General features: G+C 44.3%; 1 protein-coding gene across 4 annotated transcripts in view; it reads left to right on the forward strand.

Annotated features, from left to right (window-relative positions):
* Nucleotides 1-14,313, forward strand: part of UBR3 (ubiquitin protein ligase E3 component n-recognin 3) — a 1,605,611-nt gene that overhangs the window by 1,343,025 nt on the left and 248,273 nt on the right. For all 4 annotated transcript variants that reach the window (XM_069225311.1, XM_069225312.1, XM_069225313.1 and 1 more), the window contains one exon: nt 7,631-7,731. In XM_069225311.1, the coding sequence (XP_069081412.1) occupies nt 7,631-7,731 (101 nt within the window). The remainder of the gene's footprint in view (nt 1-7,630; nt 7,732-14,313) is intronic.

Below are 14,313 nucleotides of genomic sequence, written 5' to 3' on the forward strand. Positions count from 1 at the left end.
ACCAGCTTAGGCAAGGGAAGGCAGAACAAAGGATTTCCTGATGGATAGGGAGGCAACACCCTCTCCATTGGAAGTAGGTGTTACAAAACTGTGGAGGGGTAGCCTCCCCAAGCCACTGGTTTGCTTTGAAGGGCACATTTGGTGCCCTCATTGCATAAACCTGTTTGCACCAAAACTGGGCAAAGGAAAGGGGAGTGATCACTCCCCTGTCCATCACCGCCCCAGAGGTTGTGCCCAGAGCTCCTCCAGGTGGCCTCTTGATTCTGCCATCTGGAGACCAAGATGTGCAGAGGCCCCTGGGAGCATCTGAATGGCCAGGTCAGGCAGGTAACATCAGTGACCCCCTCTGATAGGTGGTCACCCTGCAAAGTTACCAAACCCCTTCTTAGGGCTATTTAGGGACTTTCTGGCAGGTGGGTACCCAGATTTGGTGTGCAAGACTCAACCAGGACTCCTCTGCATCAGCCTCTTCTGCTCCTGGCCACCGTAACTGCAACTGAACACTTCAGGAACTGACAAGACTGCAACTCCCGAAACAACCTCACCTTGCAACATTGTTTCCCCGGCTCCTTCCAGCAACTACCACATTTCCACAGCTGTGCATCCTCTGGGGTCGGCAAGACTTCAGCTGCACCAGAAGCAAGTAGGAATCTCCCTTGGAGTGAAGAAGTCACTCCCCTGCATCTTGATGCACCTACAGCAACGATGTCCGGCTGTATGTATCCGCCTTTCTCTGAACTGCTTGGACGCTTCAACACAAGTGGTGGTCCGGATTGGTCCCCTTGGTCCTTTCTGCCCTTTGTCCATTTTCGAAGACGGTGAGCTCTTGCCTCTCCTTGCAGGACATTACCCCATGCATTGAGACTTTTGTAGCAACCAAGGCTTGTTGACTCCTGCTCCAAGGGATCTTCAGGCTCCAAGTAACCCTGGCCTCTAGCACTTCATCCTTCCAAGGACAGTCTCCTTTCTGCTGCTCCAGCAACGTGGGACTCCTCTGTAGGTGTGCTGATTGGACCTCACTGCAGCTTACTGTGCCTGCTGCCAGTGGGTTACCTGTGGGGGCTGCAACTGCTTCTGTTGGCTCTCCCAACTGCTAAGGGTCAGCCCGGACTCCCCTCCAAGGGTTGAGTCCCCTGGATCTTGCTGGTCCTCTTTAGCCTTGCAACTCTTCTTTAGCTCCAACTTGCATTTGCCAAGGCTTGTTGGTGGTTCTCATGACCACTGACCAACTGCAACCCGGCAACCGATGTGGGACATCATCTGCACAGCTCCAAGGACTTCTCTGCAGCTCCTGGGCTCCACAGCTGCTCTTCCTCCACCGTCGGCCTAGATCTTCATCTACAGAAGGGTGGGTAGTGGCTCCTGCCCCGTCTGGACACTCCACTGTGGACTGGACTCTGTCCCCTTTCTTTACAGATTCTCTTATCCCAGAATCCACCTTTGAGTTCCTCTTTTCTGGTCCTGTACTTGTGAAATCCCTTTTTTAAGTCATCTTGTTAGTCCTTGGGAAGACCAGGTACTTCTCTGCTCTCCTGGTTGCTGGGGGTCACCTAGGTGCTCACCTCTTGGTGTCCAGTGTTCTCCCAGCTCCCCTATAACGACTCCATATCCTTGGATGGGTGACTTCATTTCGTATTCCACTATTTTAATATATGGTGTGGCCATCCCCTAGGGCCCTAGCTATTTTCTATAGTTTCTTGCCAATGCTTGTTGTTTCCTATGCTAATTCCTAGTTATTACTGTGTTTATTTATAGTGTGTGCTTACCTTCAGTTGGAGGACTGTCTGTAAGTGATCTAGTTCAGTACTACGATAATAAAGTACCTGTATTTTTGTAACACTGTGGTTCCTTTCAGGTGCGATAAGTTACTGTGTGACTGCTGTGGTATTGCAAGTGCTGTACACTTCTCCTTGGCTGCTCATCCACAGCTACCTCTAGAGAGCCCTGGCTTCTTAGACACTGTCTTCATTCACTAACAGGGGTTGCCTGGACCTTATATAAGGTGCCAACACCATAGTTGTCCACCACACACCTGGCTACACCTCATAGCACACTTTAAAAATTCCTTGAAAATTACCGCCGACAACACCGAGTTTGTTTTGAGTCGCATAAAATCTTTCAATTCCCTATCCAGGCCTTGTATGTCAGCCTACTGTTCTAATACTTCAGGGCTCATGCGTCAAGAACAAATTCTTAGTTGGGATGGGGCAATTTGTACAGTGACTGTAATTGCAGCATGTTCCGAGATAGTCATAAGTTCAATTGTGGGGTCAAGTGAAGTTTGAACTAGGGAAATGTCAGGATATAGTCAATTTTCAAAAAGGTGTTCTGGCTGGGGCTTGAAATTGCTTCCAAGTCGGATTATGAAGTCTCCAGATATGAGACAAGCCTACGTTATGAATGCTTTTACGGGCTTGGTCTGGTCCGTAAGTACAGGCAGATTGTCTAGAACAGGATGCATAGGGAAATAAGTCACCATCCACTACAATGTTACCTATCATAGGGAGGAAGATTAATTTGTTTGATCGAGCAGACACCGTTATTCTTTGAAAAAGCTGTAGAGCACGTCAGATCTTGGACTCTACAATATTGCTTAGGAAGAAGATCTTTAACCTATTTTCGTTTCCTGTAGGAAAACTGGGTCCCCATTGAGCCTTTTACAAACTTCTGATATTTACCTGCATTTCACTAGATGGTTCAGCTCTTTGTGGTAAGCGAAATGAGTTTCAACATGGACATGTACGAGCAGGTAATCATTGTTCCTACAGCCTGTTAAAGGGGGGAGAGTAAGGATTAATATGACAACAGGATCCCAGGAAGGTACTGAAGTAGACCACATGGCTAAGAGAGAGTGTGAAAAGATTGAGCATAGTCTAGAAAGGCCTGATAGGTGTAGATAGGTGGAGGGAAATAGGAGTAACAGGCAACCCAACTACAGACAGAGGAAAAAAAAAAAGAGATAAGAAAATGAAACATGAAAAAACCCAACTCATACATAAGAGTGTAAAGGTCCCTAAGAGATGATGTTATCTATCAGGACTGTGGAGAGCCCATGGGAAAAGGGGGAGGGGATCACCCACATCAATATTAGAACTAAACAAAGAGACAACGATGTTAGCGATTTGACATAAATGAAATTCAGATCCATAAAATGCAGCAACCAATTACATAGCAACAACATTGTGTCAAAGCACCCTTAAAGGCGTATCAATCTAAATTAACCTCAAAGCATGAGAAGTATGTTAAGAACAGTGTGAACCAGACAATATTGTAACAATATAAGGACGATCAAGCACAAAGTCTAAACATTGAAAACAATATTATGAGCCTTGAGGTAGAGGATGATTCCTGCTGACCCTGTAAACAGCTATTACCTCCAGAGAGGCAGAAATCTGCATGTTAAGAAAAGGAATATGTAAAGCGGAATTTCCTCCATCTGAGATTCGGATTTGTTCATGAAAAAGGTTTCTAAGTCAGCTGGCTCTGTTAAAAAAAAGAAAATGGAAAAAGGGACTTTTTATGGAATATGATCTTGAATTTTGAGAGGCCCACAAAGGAGTACTGGATTGATTTGTCCATAAAAGACATACTTAAAGCCAATACATTTTTTGTACATCTGACTGTGTCTCTTGCATAGTCTTACGGTATCGAGATTTTCACTCCATGCCATGTGATTGACCTAATCTTCTACATCTGTGACAATATGAGTTTTGAATGTTGATGCCATAGAGGTTTGAAGATCAGTGGTCCCAAAGTGGCAGTGGTTTTGGATTTGAAAGTGGGGATCCTGAGTGCTTTTTCTAATTTTAAGTCTTTTGTGAGGGTATTATATTGTGTATCTGGAATCCATGATTGTGGGAAAGCAGTTGTTGATGTGGCTTCTTCTTCTGACCCCTCACCCCTTCTGCAACCAGCATGCCCAAAATCCTAAGGTTACTCCTATTGCGGTCTTCCAAGTCAGTGATATTGTGCTTAAGAGAAGTAATGAGTGGTTTAGCTTTCCAAAGTTGTTTGTTGTGGGTATTACTACGGTCCTCCACTGCACTCATCCTGCCTTCAGCAGTTGTGAGTCTAATATTCAGGTCATTGAGATATTTGTAACTTCCTGCCACTCTTTCACTTGTAATAAATCAGTAATTAGTTTTGGTGCTCTGGGTGATTTCATGCACAGAGGTCAGATTTATTTTTCAATATAGTCTCTAGTGTAGAAGAGTCATCTGTTTTCTCTTTCACTGGAGAATCCTAGACCTTGGAGTTTCTTGCTTGGTTCTTTTTAGATTTCCTTTCAGTTCTTCCTCTTTAGTGAGTTTAGAGTCAGACATTTTTGACAGTGTCAGAGACACACTTGGCATGTGATGTAGAGTACTTCCAAAAATACATTGTTTTATATGGCGGTGATCAGTGAAAGGGCCCAGAAAAAGGTGAAAAGTCTGGGATGACCATGCAAAAAATGGGCTTTGTTGCAGTCATGGGCACAGATGACTTTCCTACTAATGGTACCAAGTGAGCCACAGTGCAGTATCTATAAGCATATCATTTCCATATTTGTTTTACTCAAAATGAATAGAAAACCATCTGTCGTTCTTGGTTAACAAAGGCCACCTAATCTTACCTTAGCACGCTCTTCAGGGTGAAAAAAAAGAATCCCCACACTTGCGGGTTCATTTACGTCACATGACACTGAAAGGTCAATATTTCACCTCCTTCAGTGTTGTTTTTGCTTAGGTATTGAATCCTCATCAGGCAAGGGTTTAGTCTTGGGTGCTTTGAAGTGGAAACTTAAAACGCTGCGTAATAGAATCTGTGGTGAGGAAATTTATATTGGTTCTGCAAGTTTTCTTCCACTGAATGCACCTAGAGAAATAGCATTGCTCACAACATGGCAATTGCATTGATGAATGTTTACCACTGAACCTGCTCACAAAGTACCAACTATAAACAATAACATGGATTCCTGTGTTCCCTCTGAGTTGTGTGATTTCGTAGCAAAACAAAATTGATAGAATACCAAGCATAAAAAACATTTTCCATAAACTGCTTAATCAAAATTCTCATGATGACTGACATTTATCATTTGGTAGAAGACAATTAATAGAATATCCAAAGTTGCATTTTACATGCTAATTAGGTCTCGCTTAGTTGACTGTGCATGCACTGTCTGTTGCAAAATGTATTGTTAGCTTACAGTGGGCTTTAGAGCCTGACATTGCTTACAGTTGATTGGCTTCGTTGTCACTCTAATTTGCTTGCTTCTGATTCTTTCGAATGTGCGTTTTACTTTCTCTTCTTATGTTTGTCCCTCATCTGGAGCGTTCACCCATTACTGTGTGCTTACGCTACCAGATTTTTCGGGCACCTATTTTTAATTTTTCTTAAGCACTCTACGAGAGTTCATGTTTTCTCCATCTGTATCCCCAGTGTGCGTCTTGTCCTGTCTCTGTGCTACTCTCTCTCACCTGTGTGCTTCTCACCCATGTGCTTCTCCCCACTTCTCTCTGTGATGCTTTTTCCTTTGTTTGCTCTCCCAACCCGCATTGCTTTCTCACTCTTGTGCTTCTACCCACTCCTAGCTCCAAATGTTCTCTCTTGCCTTTTTGCTTTTCTCCCCGCCATCCACGCTCCGTCTCGCCCATTTTCTTCCCTCACACACTGTGCTGCTTTCTTGTGCTGCAACCTCCTTGTTGCTTCCAGACCCCCTTGTTGCATCAGCCCCAATCTACCCCCTCTATGTTGCTACTGTGCCCCTCTGCCTAAGTTGTTTTCCCCATCCACATTGCCACCTGTGTTTCTTTCCCTGCCCATGCTGTTTTGCCCCTACTCGCTTTCCCCAAAAAAGTGTTTACTGGTTTGTTTTTATTTGCCAATCCAAGTTGAATATAAAGAAAAAAAACAGCTGTATCATTCTGTAGGCGTGCACACCTCAACGTGGTAGGGTGTTTTTTGTTTTTTGGTTTTTTTGGCCCATGGTGGACAGCATAGCTAAAAACCGTTGACAAAGCCAGTAGGTCCCCAAGGCAAAACCTACTGGCTTTGCCAGTGTTAGTTTAAAGTGTAAATGCCATTCATCTAGAAAACTGATTCTGTCTTTTAGTTTTTAGTTAAGGGTTACATAGCTCCTGTTTTTTTTCCACGCCTTCTCTTGTCCTGCCACTGGGTGAAGTTTCACCCTTTTTTAAAATTGGACTTCCTGGCTGGTGGGGAGAAGATAATTGACTCTTAAAACTCATTCCATGTTTCTTCTGCTTTTCCTCTCTTATTTTCCTCTTACATTTAGCTCCCCCTCTTCATTTTTTTGTGGTGAGGGGATACAACCCTTACCCATTCTTCACCCTTTTATAAAAATGAATTATTTTCCCCGTCCCTCGTGCACCGCATTATTCTTTTTTGGAGGGCGGTAGGTATTTGTCCCCTCATGCCTCCTCTTAACACCTTCATTATACTGCCTCCCTGTACTTTGTCTCCATACCTCTTTTTTCCACTTAAGTATTAAAATTGTGTCCCTTGTCCACTATGTAGTATACATCTTACTTTTTTTTAAAACACAGTTTCAAGTAAATTCATTTTTATTGTTTAACTATTCTTGGCTGTTGGGGGTCTATTATTATTTTTTTTTTAACAAACTCTGTTTCTATTATTTGGCTTTTCCAGTGAATTAGTTTCCAGTTAATTAGTGTTGACAGAAATTGTTTTCTATAGTGTTAATTTTCTGTAAATCTAAATGCTGCATTCCCACTTACACTTCAGTGTTCATGATTCCAAATATGCATACCTTTCCTTACCGACCCAAGAATGAGTTGTTGCATAACGTCAGCACCTGCTCTTTTTGAAGGAGGTGATACAGCACTGGCTGGAACTATTGCTTCCCTAGCCTGCTCTGGTATAGTGTGACAGATTGGGAAACATTTTTGGTAACTGTGCATTCTGGGAAATCTTGTGTTCCGCCCCTCGGCTTTCTTTTTCCACAGTTCCTTAAAAATAAATTAAGGACTTATGTTAAGAGCAGTATAAAATCGAATAGTCATAGCTACATAACGTTACATACTTAATTTCATAATTACGTTGCCTCAAGAGATAATCATATTTCATCAAAAATCAGCTCCTGTGTCTTTCCCGGTTTTATAACCAGCGTGTGTGTAAGGCTTAGAAAACGACCTAAACATCGCTCTCGTGAAGCTTAGTCGGTTTGATTTCCTGCGTTCTCCTCGAAGCCAGATTGGATGTTTGTCTTGTAGCCTCCACGTTTTTGGGAGACTTGAGTCTAGTTAACTCAGCTAAACGGAAGTGAAATCAATGCTAAACTATATTTCTTGCCGCACCTTTTCAGACAGTTCATATCTTTGGAAGTAGCACGCGTTTCTTTAAGTGCTTCTGTGTACTCATTGTGAACATTTTATTGCATTTGTCGGTGTACAACGTGCACTTGAGCCTACACCAACCATTCCTGCATTTGACCCCGTTGGTCTATCCATGTGTACATGAGCGTGACATCAAAATGTGCACGTAGGTATAAACGTTTGGTGTTATTACAGGATTGTTAAATGTAAAATAAAAAATCTCTCTACGCTTCTAAAGTTGACGTTTTGCACAAAATAGTATTTTTAAATAACTGAATACCTTTCTTTTTTTACAGACAAAGTTGTGAAGATAAAGCAGAAGTTCCTGTACTTTTCAGAGATGTCTCATCCCTTTTGCTCATCCAAATTTTGACAATGCCCCAGCCCTTGCGCAAAGGTATGTACACAATGTGAAATCCCACTGGCTCTGCGTGGAAAATACATGTCTTCAGAGCATCAAGTCAAGGCCTGTTAGAGGAATACCAGAGTAAGAGCCGTGTTTTATCTAAAAAAGTGACATTGAACTGACATTTTTGTGTGGTTTGACTTCCTTATCTGTGTCGGGTTTTCCTGCTTTATCAGTCATCCAAGGCAGTGAAGAAATAGACATGGAAACAAAAACGTATCAAGATCTGTTATAGAGCAATCATTCCCTTCGCTTGACCTTCATCTGTTTATTGTGAAGAGGCAGTTCAATATTTCAAACTGAACTGAACGCCTCAGGGTGAAAGACTAATTTATTTTGCATTTAGCTCTCCATATTGCAGCAATCCTGTAATACTGGGAGCAGCGGCAAAATGATAATCACTGTTGTACAGTGCGTAGAAGAAATGCAGCACTCCTGTTTGTATGAAAGAAATGAAAATGCTTTTATTTGAAATAAATATATTCACTAATTCAATTAACACTGTTATTGTGTTTCTTTGAATCGGAGAAATACAAGGGAAAACTTTTATTACTAGAAATTATCCCTGAGCCCACCGAGCAGTAAACCCCAGTGGCCTTCGCTTTTAACGTTTTGGTGTACGGGTACCGTCATCTCACAAGGGTAAAGTATTGGAGGGAGTCTTTAAAGAAATGACCGCTGAGCAGTAATTAGTTGGATCCTTACCATATCATTACCTTGCCAGAGGAGTGCTTCTGTTGCAACCATGGATGGTGAATCATCCATTTGGTGTAGTAGTGTTGCATTCATTATACCTGTAGGAAAGTAGCATCTGTCTGACATGGTTACCCCCACTTTTTGCCTGGTGTCAGTGTGTTTAGTCTGTAGTACACTTGGATCCTGCTAATCGGGACCCAAGTGTCTTCGCTCTCTCCTCTAAATTTGGTTGCTGGGGAACATTTACACCCCACAATTGGCATACTGGGGCACCCATGTAAGTCCCTAGTATATGGCACTTAGGTATGCAGGATGTCGGTACCCCAGGGGAACCCCATGGAGTGCAGCATGTATTGTGCCACCCATGGGGGCCCATACAAACTCTGTCTACAGGCCTGCGATTTCAGTCTGCGTGCACCATTCAACTCAGATATAAGGCTTGTCTTTTATCACGGTCACTCCACTTGGACACTGTAAGTCACCCCTCCGGTAGGCCCTTCAACCCAAGGGCAGGGTGCATGTCCCTGAGTGTGAGGGTACCCCTGCATGAACAGGGTACACCTACAAACCGCAGACTCCATTCCCTGGGTCTTGTAAATATGGGGAAGCCCCCTTAAGGTATGTAGTGGACAGTAGTCAAGACAAGTGGTCTAACTACATAATGTCTTCTCCGAACCTAGGCATGTTTAGCATCAAACATATTGGAATCATGCAACTACACCGATTCAATACTAGTCTCACCCTTCCCTTAATGGAGTTGGCTTCTAATTCTTAATTGATATACTCCACCTGAGCCAGACGGGTTGAGTTGGTGCTTCCCATTAGCGAGGCATTACATGATGTCTTGTTAAGTGTGTGGCCTAAGCAAGCCTTCTGGGTCTCCAGTTCACCGGGATATATCCAATAGGCACCCTCCAGCCCTGGGTGACCCACCTTGTTTGACCAGACATCCTACTCCTCGTAGTTTTGTGTCACAGGCCTCTTTACATTTCCCTGACTTGGATTTCCTTCCCCATGCTCCTCCTGATACAGAGTCTAGAGCCCTAGATGTCTGTGGCAGGCATATTTGTTCCTCCACAAGTTCTGCTGTACGTTCCGTAAACACATGTTGTGTTCTTGAACATTTCTCTCATTCATTATGGGACTCTTTAACGAACAACTTGCCCTTGTTTCTAGACAAGGCCAGGAGTATCCTTACTCCTGAAGTTTAGGACGGGCGGAATGCTGCTAAATTTATCATTTGCTGTGGCATGGATTCCACTGACTGTGGGTCGAGCTATGGCTTCCTTATTTGCTCTCCGTCGATGTGCCTGGTTACGTTCCTCAGGGTTTCCTCTGCCAATGCAGTCTACATTACTGAACATGCCATTTGATGGTGCCCATTTGTTTAGTACACAGGCTGACTCGGCCTTGAGACGTTTTCGGGATAGTAGGGGTTGAACTAGGAGTTCACATTGTCTCTCTCTGTCCAACCTTTGGCTTTTTCATCATTACTATGAGGTTTTCAGTTATACCGTTACCCTTCATTGGAATGCCGGTGGGTGTTTCTTCTTGCTAGGTGCTGAGTTTCCCTGGCTTTTCTCTTCACGCCTGATGTTAAGGCTTTTCTCTTGGCTTTATTACTTGTTTTAAAGCAATGATTTCTGCTTCATGTTAATATTGCTCACTTGGAAGTTATAATTTTTAACGCACCTTACGTAAGGTGATATCTTTTGCTTCACTCTGAAGACAAGCTTTTGCTTAAGAGTCGTACCTGTCTGATATATTTCATACTCTAAGTGGAGTATTCATGTCCTATGTTGGAGGTTTTTTCTCCCATTTCTCCCAGAGCATACAGTTATTTTTTTCTAACCTTTGCCTTTATCCCATGTTACTGGTATCCCTTATAGGGAACTGGAGATATTACCAGCTCTTGGTTTTCTTAACACTAGGAATACTGGTCCCTACATACCCGTGTACTGTCAAATTGGTTATCTGGGGCGGTACCTTTTGGCGAGTACATTTCTCTTTTCATATGCCATCTCTCTCTTGTCTTTGACATTTTCAGACCTTCCTTGTTCTGGTCTTAAATGTTTGGTAGAGACTTTTCTATAGTGTTGCGCTGTTCTTTGCACATTTTTATTTATTCCCTAACATCGGTCAGTCCATCATACGTTTTCATTGTGATGTATCGCTGGTCATTACTGCTTAGTCTATTGTATATACTTCTTGTTATTAACTCTTTGGAGTTCTCTTACATTTGTTGCACTGGCATGCAATACTTCCCTTTGGAAAACCGTTGCCTCCTTTTTCAGAGGTAGTTCTTTTTCTCTATAAGGATGTTATATCTGTCAGATTTGACAATAAGGTCTGTTATATGATATTCGTATGGGTACAATTACTCATGTGGAGGTGGTTCTACACGGATGTATTCTTAGTCTAGTTTTCATCCATATATATATATATATATATATATATATATATATATATATACACATACACACATGTGCCATATATACTTGGTACTACATAGGCATTGATTCTTGATTCTTCCTTCCCATGTCAGTAGCTGTGTATTTACGCATCTTTAGGATGCTTTCATTATTTTTGCTACTTTCCTGTTGTAGGAAGCTGGCTCTGTATATATACTTTATCACAACGAGATATAGTGTGTACAGAGTCCAGGGGTACCCTAGAGGCTTAACAGAGCCTAAAGTAAATAATGCTAATGCTCTATTTTGTGGTCGAGCAGTTAGGCTTGTCATAGGGTAGTACAAAGCATTTGGTGTATACACAGGCAATGAAGGAAGCACATACTCAATGACTAACTCCAGGTCAATGGTTTTTATATAGCAAAAATATACTTTGTTACTTTATTTCTACAACCACAAGATTCAGTTTGCAGGAAAGTACATTTGTTTGTAAGTAAGTATCCAGCATATGTATCAACACCACTTTGTTTCAATTTGGAAAGTTAAGTTGATTTCAAGAACATTGGAAATATCTGTTTTAAAAGTTGACACTGCAATTTTCAGAAACAGTTCTAGGGGGAAAGAAAAATTAGTACAGTTTTGAGGTAAGTACAAGAATTGCAGTTCCAGTCTCTGGGAGTTAGAATGTCCACATGTTGGGGTTCAAGTTAATCCCAAACACTCACCACCAGCAACACAGCGCCAGCCGGGTGCAAAGGTCAAAGATGATGCAGGATTTAAAATGAGGTCCTATAGAGACGGGGGGCTCTCGAAATCAGGCCTGCTTGCAGGTAAGTACCACCATCTTCGAAGGGCAGACTGGGGGTTTTAGGTGAGCACCAGGGGGACCACAGGTCAGCACCAAACACACACCGTTAGCAGCACAGGGGCAGCTGGGTGCAGGGTGCAAACACAGCGGCAGGCTCCCAATGCTTTTCAATAAATAGGGGGACCCTGGGGATCACAAAGATACTGCAGGCGCTAGGTCCAGGGGATCGATTCCGGGACACCGCAGGCTGGACAAGCAGGAGGGCCGCCTGCTGAATGTTGCTGGACCGGTGGTCGGATTCCCCAAGCCCATGGGGCTGTGGGTGCAGGGGTACCTTTGGACGTCTGGAATCTTTGTACAGTTTTCTCGCTGTCATGGGGTCCTTCGGATTTAGGTTGCAGGCATCGTCGTGTTGGACGGGGGGTTCAACCCTGACTGGACACTAGGTCAGAATCTCCTGGAGACCAGCTCTAGCTGGTTGGGCCACCTGGACACGGGCCATGAACATTGGATACAGAGTGGGCAGGACTCGTAGATTCAGGGTGGTTCTGAAGTCCTTTGCTGGAGTTTTCTGGACAGGGCTGCTGTCCACAGGAGATCTTGGTCCTCTGGGGTACAGGCAGTCTAGTTGAGGCTTTAAAGAGGTTGCTGGTCCTGCATGATGCATCGCCTTTTTGTAGCAGGGCTTCAGAAGCTGGAGACAGGCCTGGAGGGCTGGGGCAAAGTCAGTTGGTGTTTTCAGTCTTCTCTGCTGGGGATCAACTTAGGACTCCTTCTTCTTTCTTCTTGACATCTTCTTGAGGTCTCCGGGAGTCTGACAAACTAGATTAAGGGGAGCCCTTAAATCCTGAATTTAGGGGTGTTCCGGGGCCAGTAGCCACTGGCTGCTGTCTTTGAGGGTGACTACACCCTTTCCGGTGTCCACTCCCTTTGGAGGGGGAACACACACCTAACCCTATTGGTCCCTGTCTTCCAAACCAAGATAGAGGATTTTGCAAGGAGAGGGTCGCTTCAGCTCTGAAAACTTTAGGAGTGGTCCTAGCTGAAGTAGTCACTCCTCCTTGTTTTTCCTAACTTTCCTGCCATAACTGCTGCCAAAAGTGGGGCGTTGTCCTGTGGGGCGGGCACCTCTACTAGCTGGAGTGCCCTGGGGCACTGTAACAGGGAGCCTGAGCCTTTGAGACTCACTGCCAGGTGTTAAAGTTCCTATAGGGGGAGGTATGACGCACCTCCACCCAGTGCAGGCTTTGTTTCTGGCCACGGAGAGCCCAAAGTCTCTCACCCCAGGTGGTCAGAAACCTGTCTGGAAGTGGCAGGCTGCCACAGACCGGTCAGTCCTGCAGTAGAAGTTTGGCTAATATACAGGGGCATCCCTAAGACGCCCTCAGGCTTCATTTTTCAATAAATCCAACACTGGCATCAGTGTGGGTTTATTGTTCAGAGTAGTTTGATGCCAAGCTTCCCAGCCTTCAGTGACGCCATTATGGAACTTTGGCGTTTGTTATGACAAACTCCGAGCCCATATACTCAGTAAGGCCACACTGCACTTACAATGTCTAAGAATGGACTTAGACACTGTAGGGGCATATTGCTCATGCAACTATGCCATCACCTGTGGTATAGTGCACCCTGCCTTAGGGCTGTGAGGTCTGCTAGAGGGGTGACTTACCTATGCCACAGACAGTGGTTTGTGTGCTTGGCACCCTGAGAGGGGTGCCATTTTCACTTTGTCCTTTTTTCCCCACCAGCACACACAAGCTGCAATTGCAGTGTGCATGTGCTTGGTGAGGGGTTCCCAGGGTGGCATAATACATGGTGCAACGCTTGGGGACCCTCTCTGGCCACAGGGCCCTTGGTACCATGGGTACCTTTTACAAGGGCCTTAGCTATGTGCCAGAGTTGTGCCAATTGTGGAAGCAATGCTACATTTTTAGGGAAAGAACAAGGGTGCAAGGGCCTGGTTAGCAGGGTCCCAGCACACTCTGTCAAGTCAGCATCATTATCAGGCAAAAAGTGGGGGGGTAACGGCAACAAGGAGCCATTTTCCTACACCCGTGATCATGCCCTTCAATGTTTATTGAATCTCTTAACATGTCCATTGGCTTGTGCATGGTAAGGTTTGGTGAATTTATAGAGTCACCCCACACTCATTCGATGCGCGTTTCAGGTAAGCTGACATGAAGCTTGTACCCCTGTCGGAAACCACCTCCTTAGGAAACCCTACCCTGGTAAAAAATACCAATCAGGGCCCAGGCTACTTCAGGAGCTGTAGTAGACCTACGGGTAAGTGCTTCAGGATATGTGGTAGCATGATCCACTACCAATATGTATTTATTTCCTGAGGCTGTGGGTGGTACAGGTGGACCCTCAGTGTCCACACCAAGCCTTTCAAAGGGAATCCCACCACAGGAATTGTAATGAGAGGGGCGATTAGGTGGCCACCTGCCTTACCACTGGCTTGGCAGGTGACAGGACTTACAAAACCTCTTCCTCTTCTGGGACATATTGGGCCAGTAGAAATGGCTGACAAGCCTATTCCAAGTTTTTGCTTGTCCTAGATGCCCAGCTAGTGGGATGTCATGGGCCAAGGGTGGGATAAACTCCCTAAACTGCTGAGGCACTACCACTCTCCTGGTTGCACCAGGTTTGGGGTATCTG

This window comes from Pleurodeles waltl, chromosome 3_1, assembly GCF_031143425.1.
Source record: "Pleurodeles waltl isolate 20211129_DDA chromosome 3_1, aPleWal1.hap1.20221129, whole genome shotgun sequence".
NCBI classification, from domain to species: Eukaryota; Metazoa; Chordata; class Amphibia; order Caudata; family Salamandridae; genus Pleurodeles; species Pleurodeles waltl.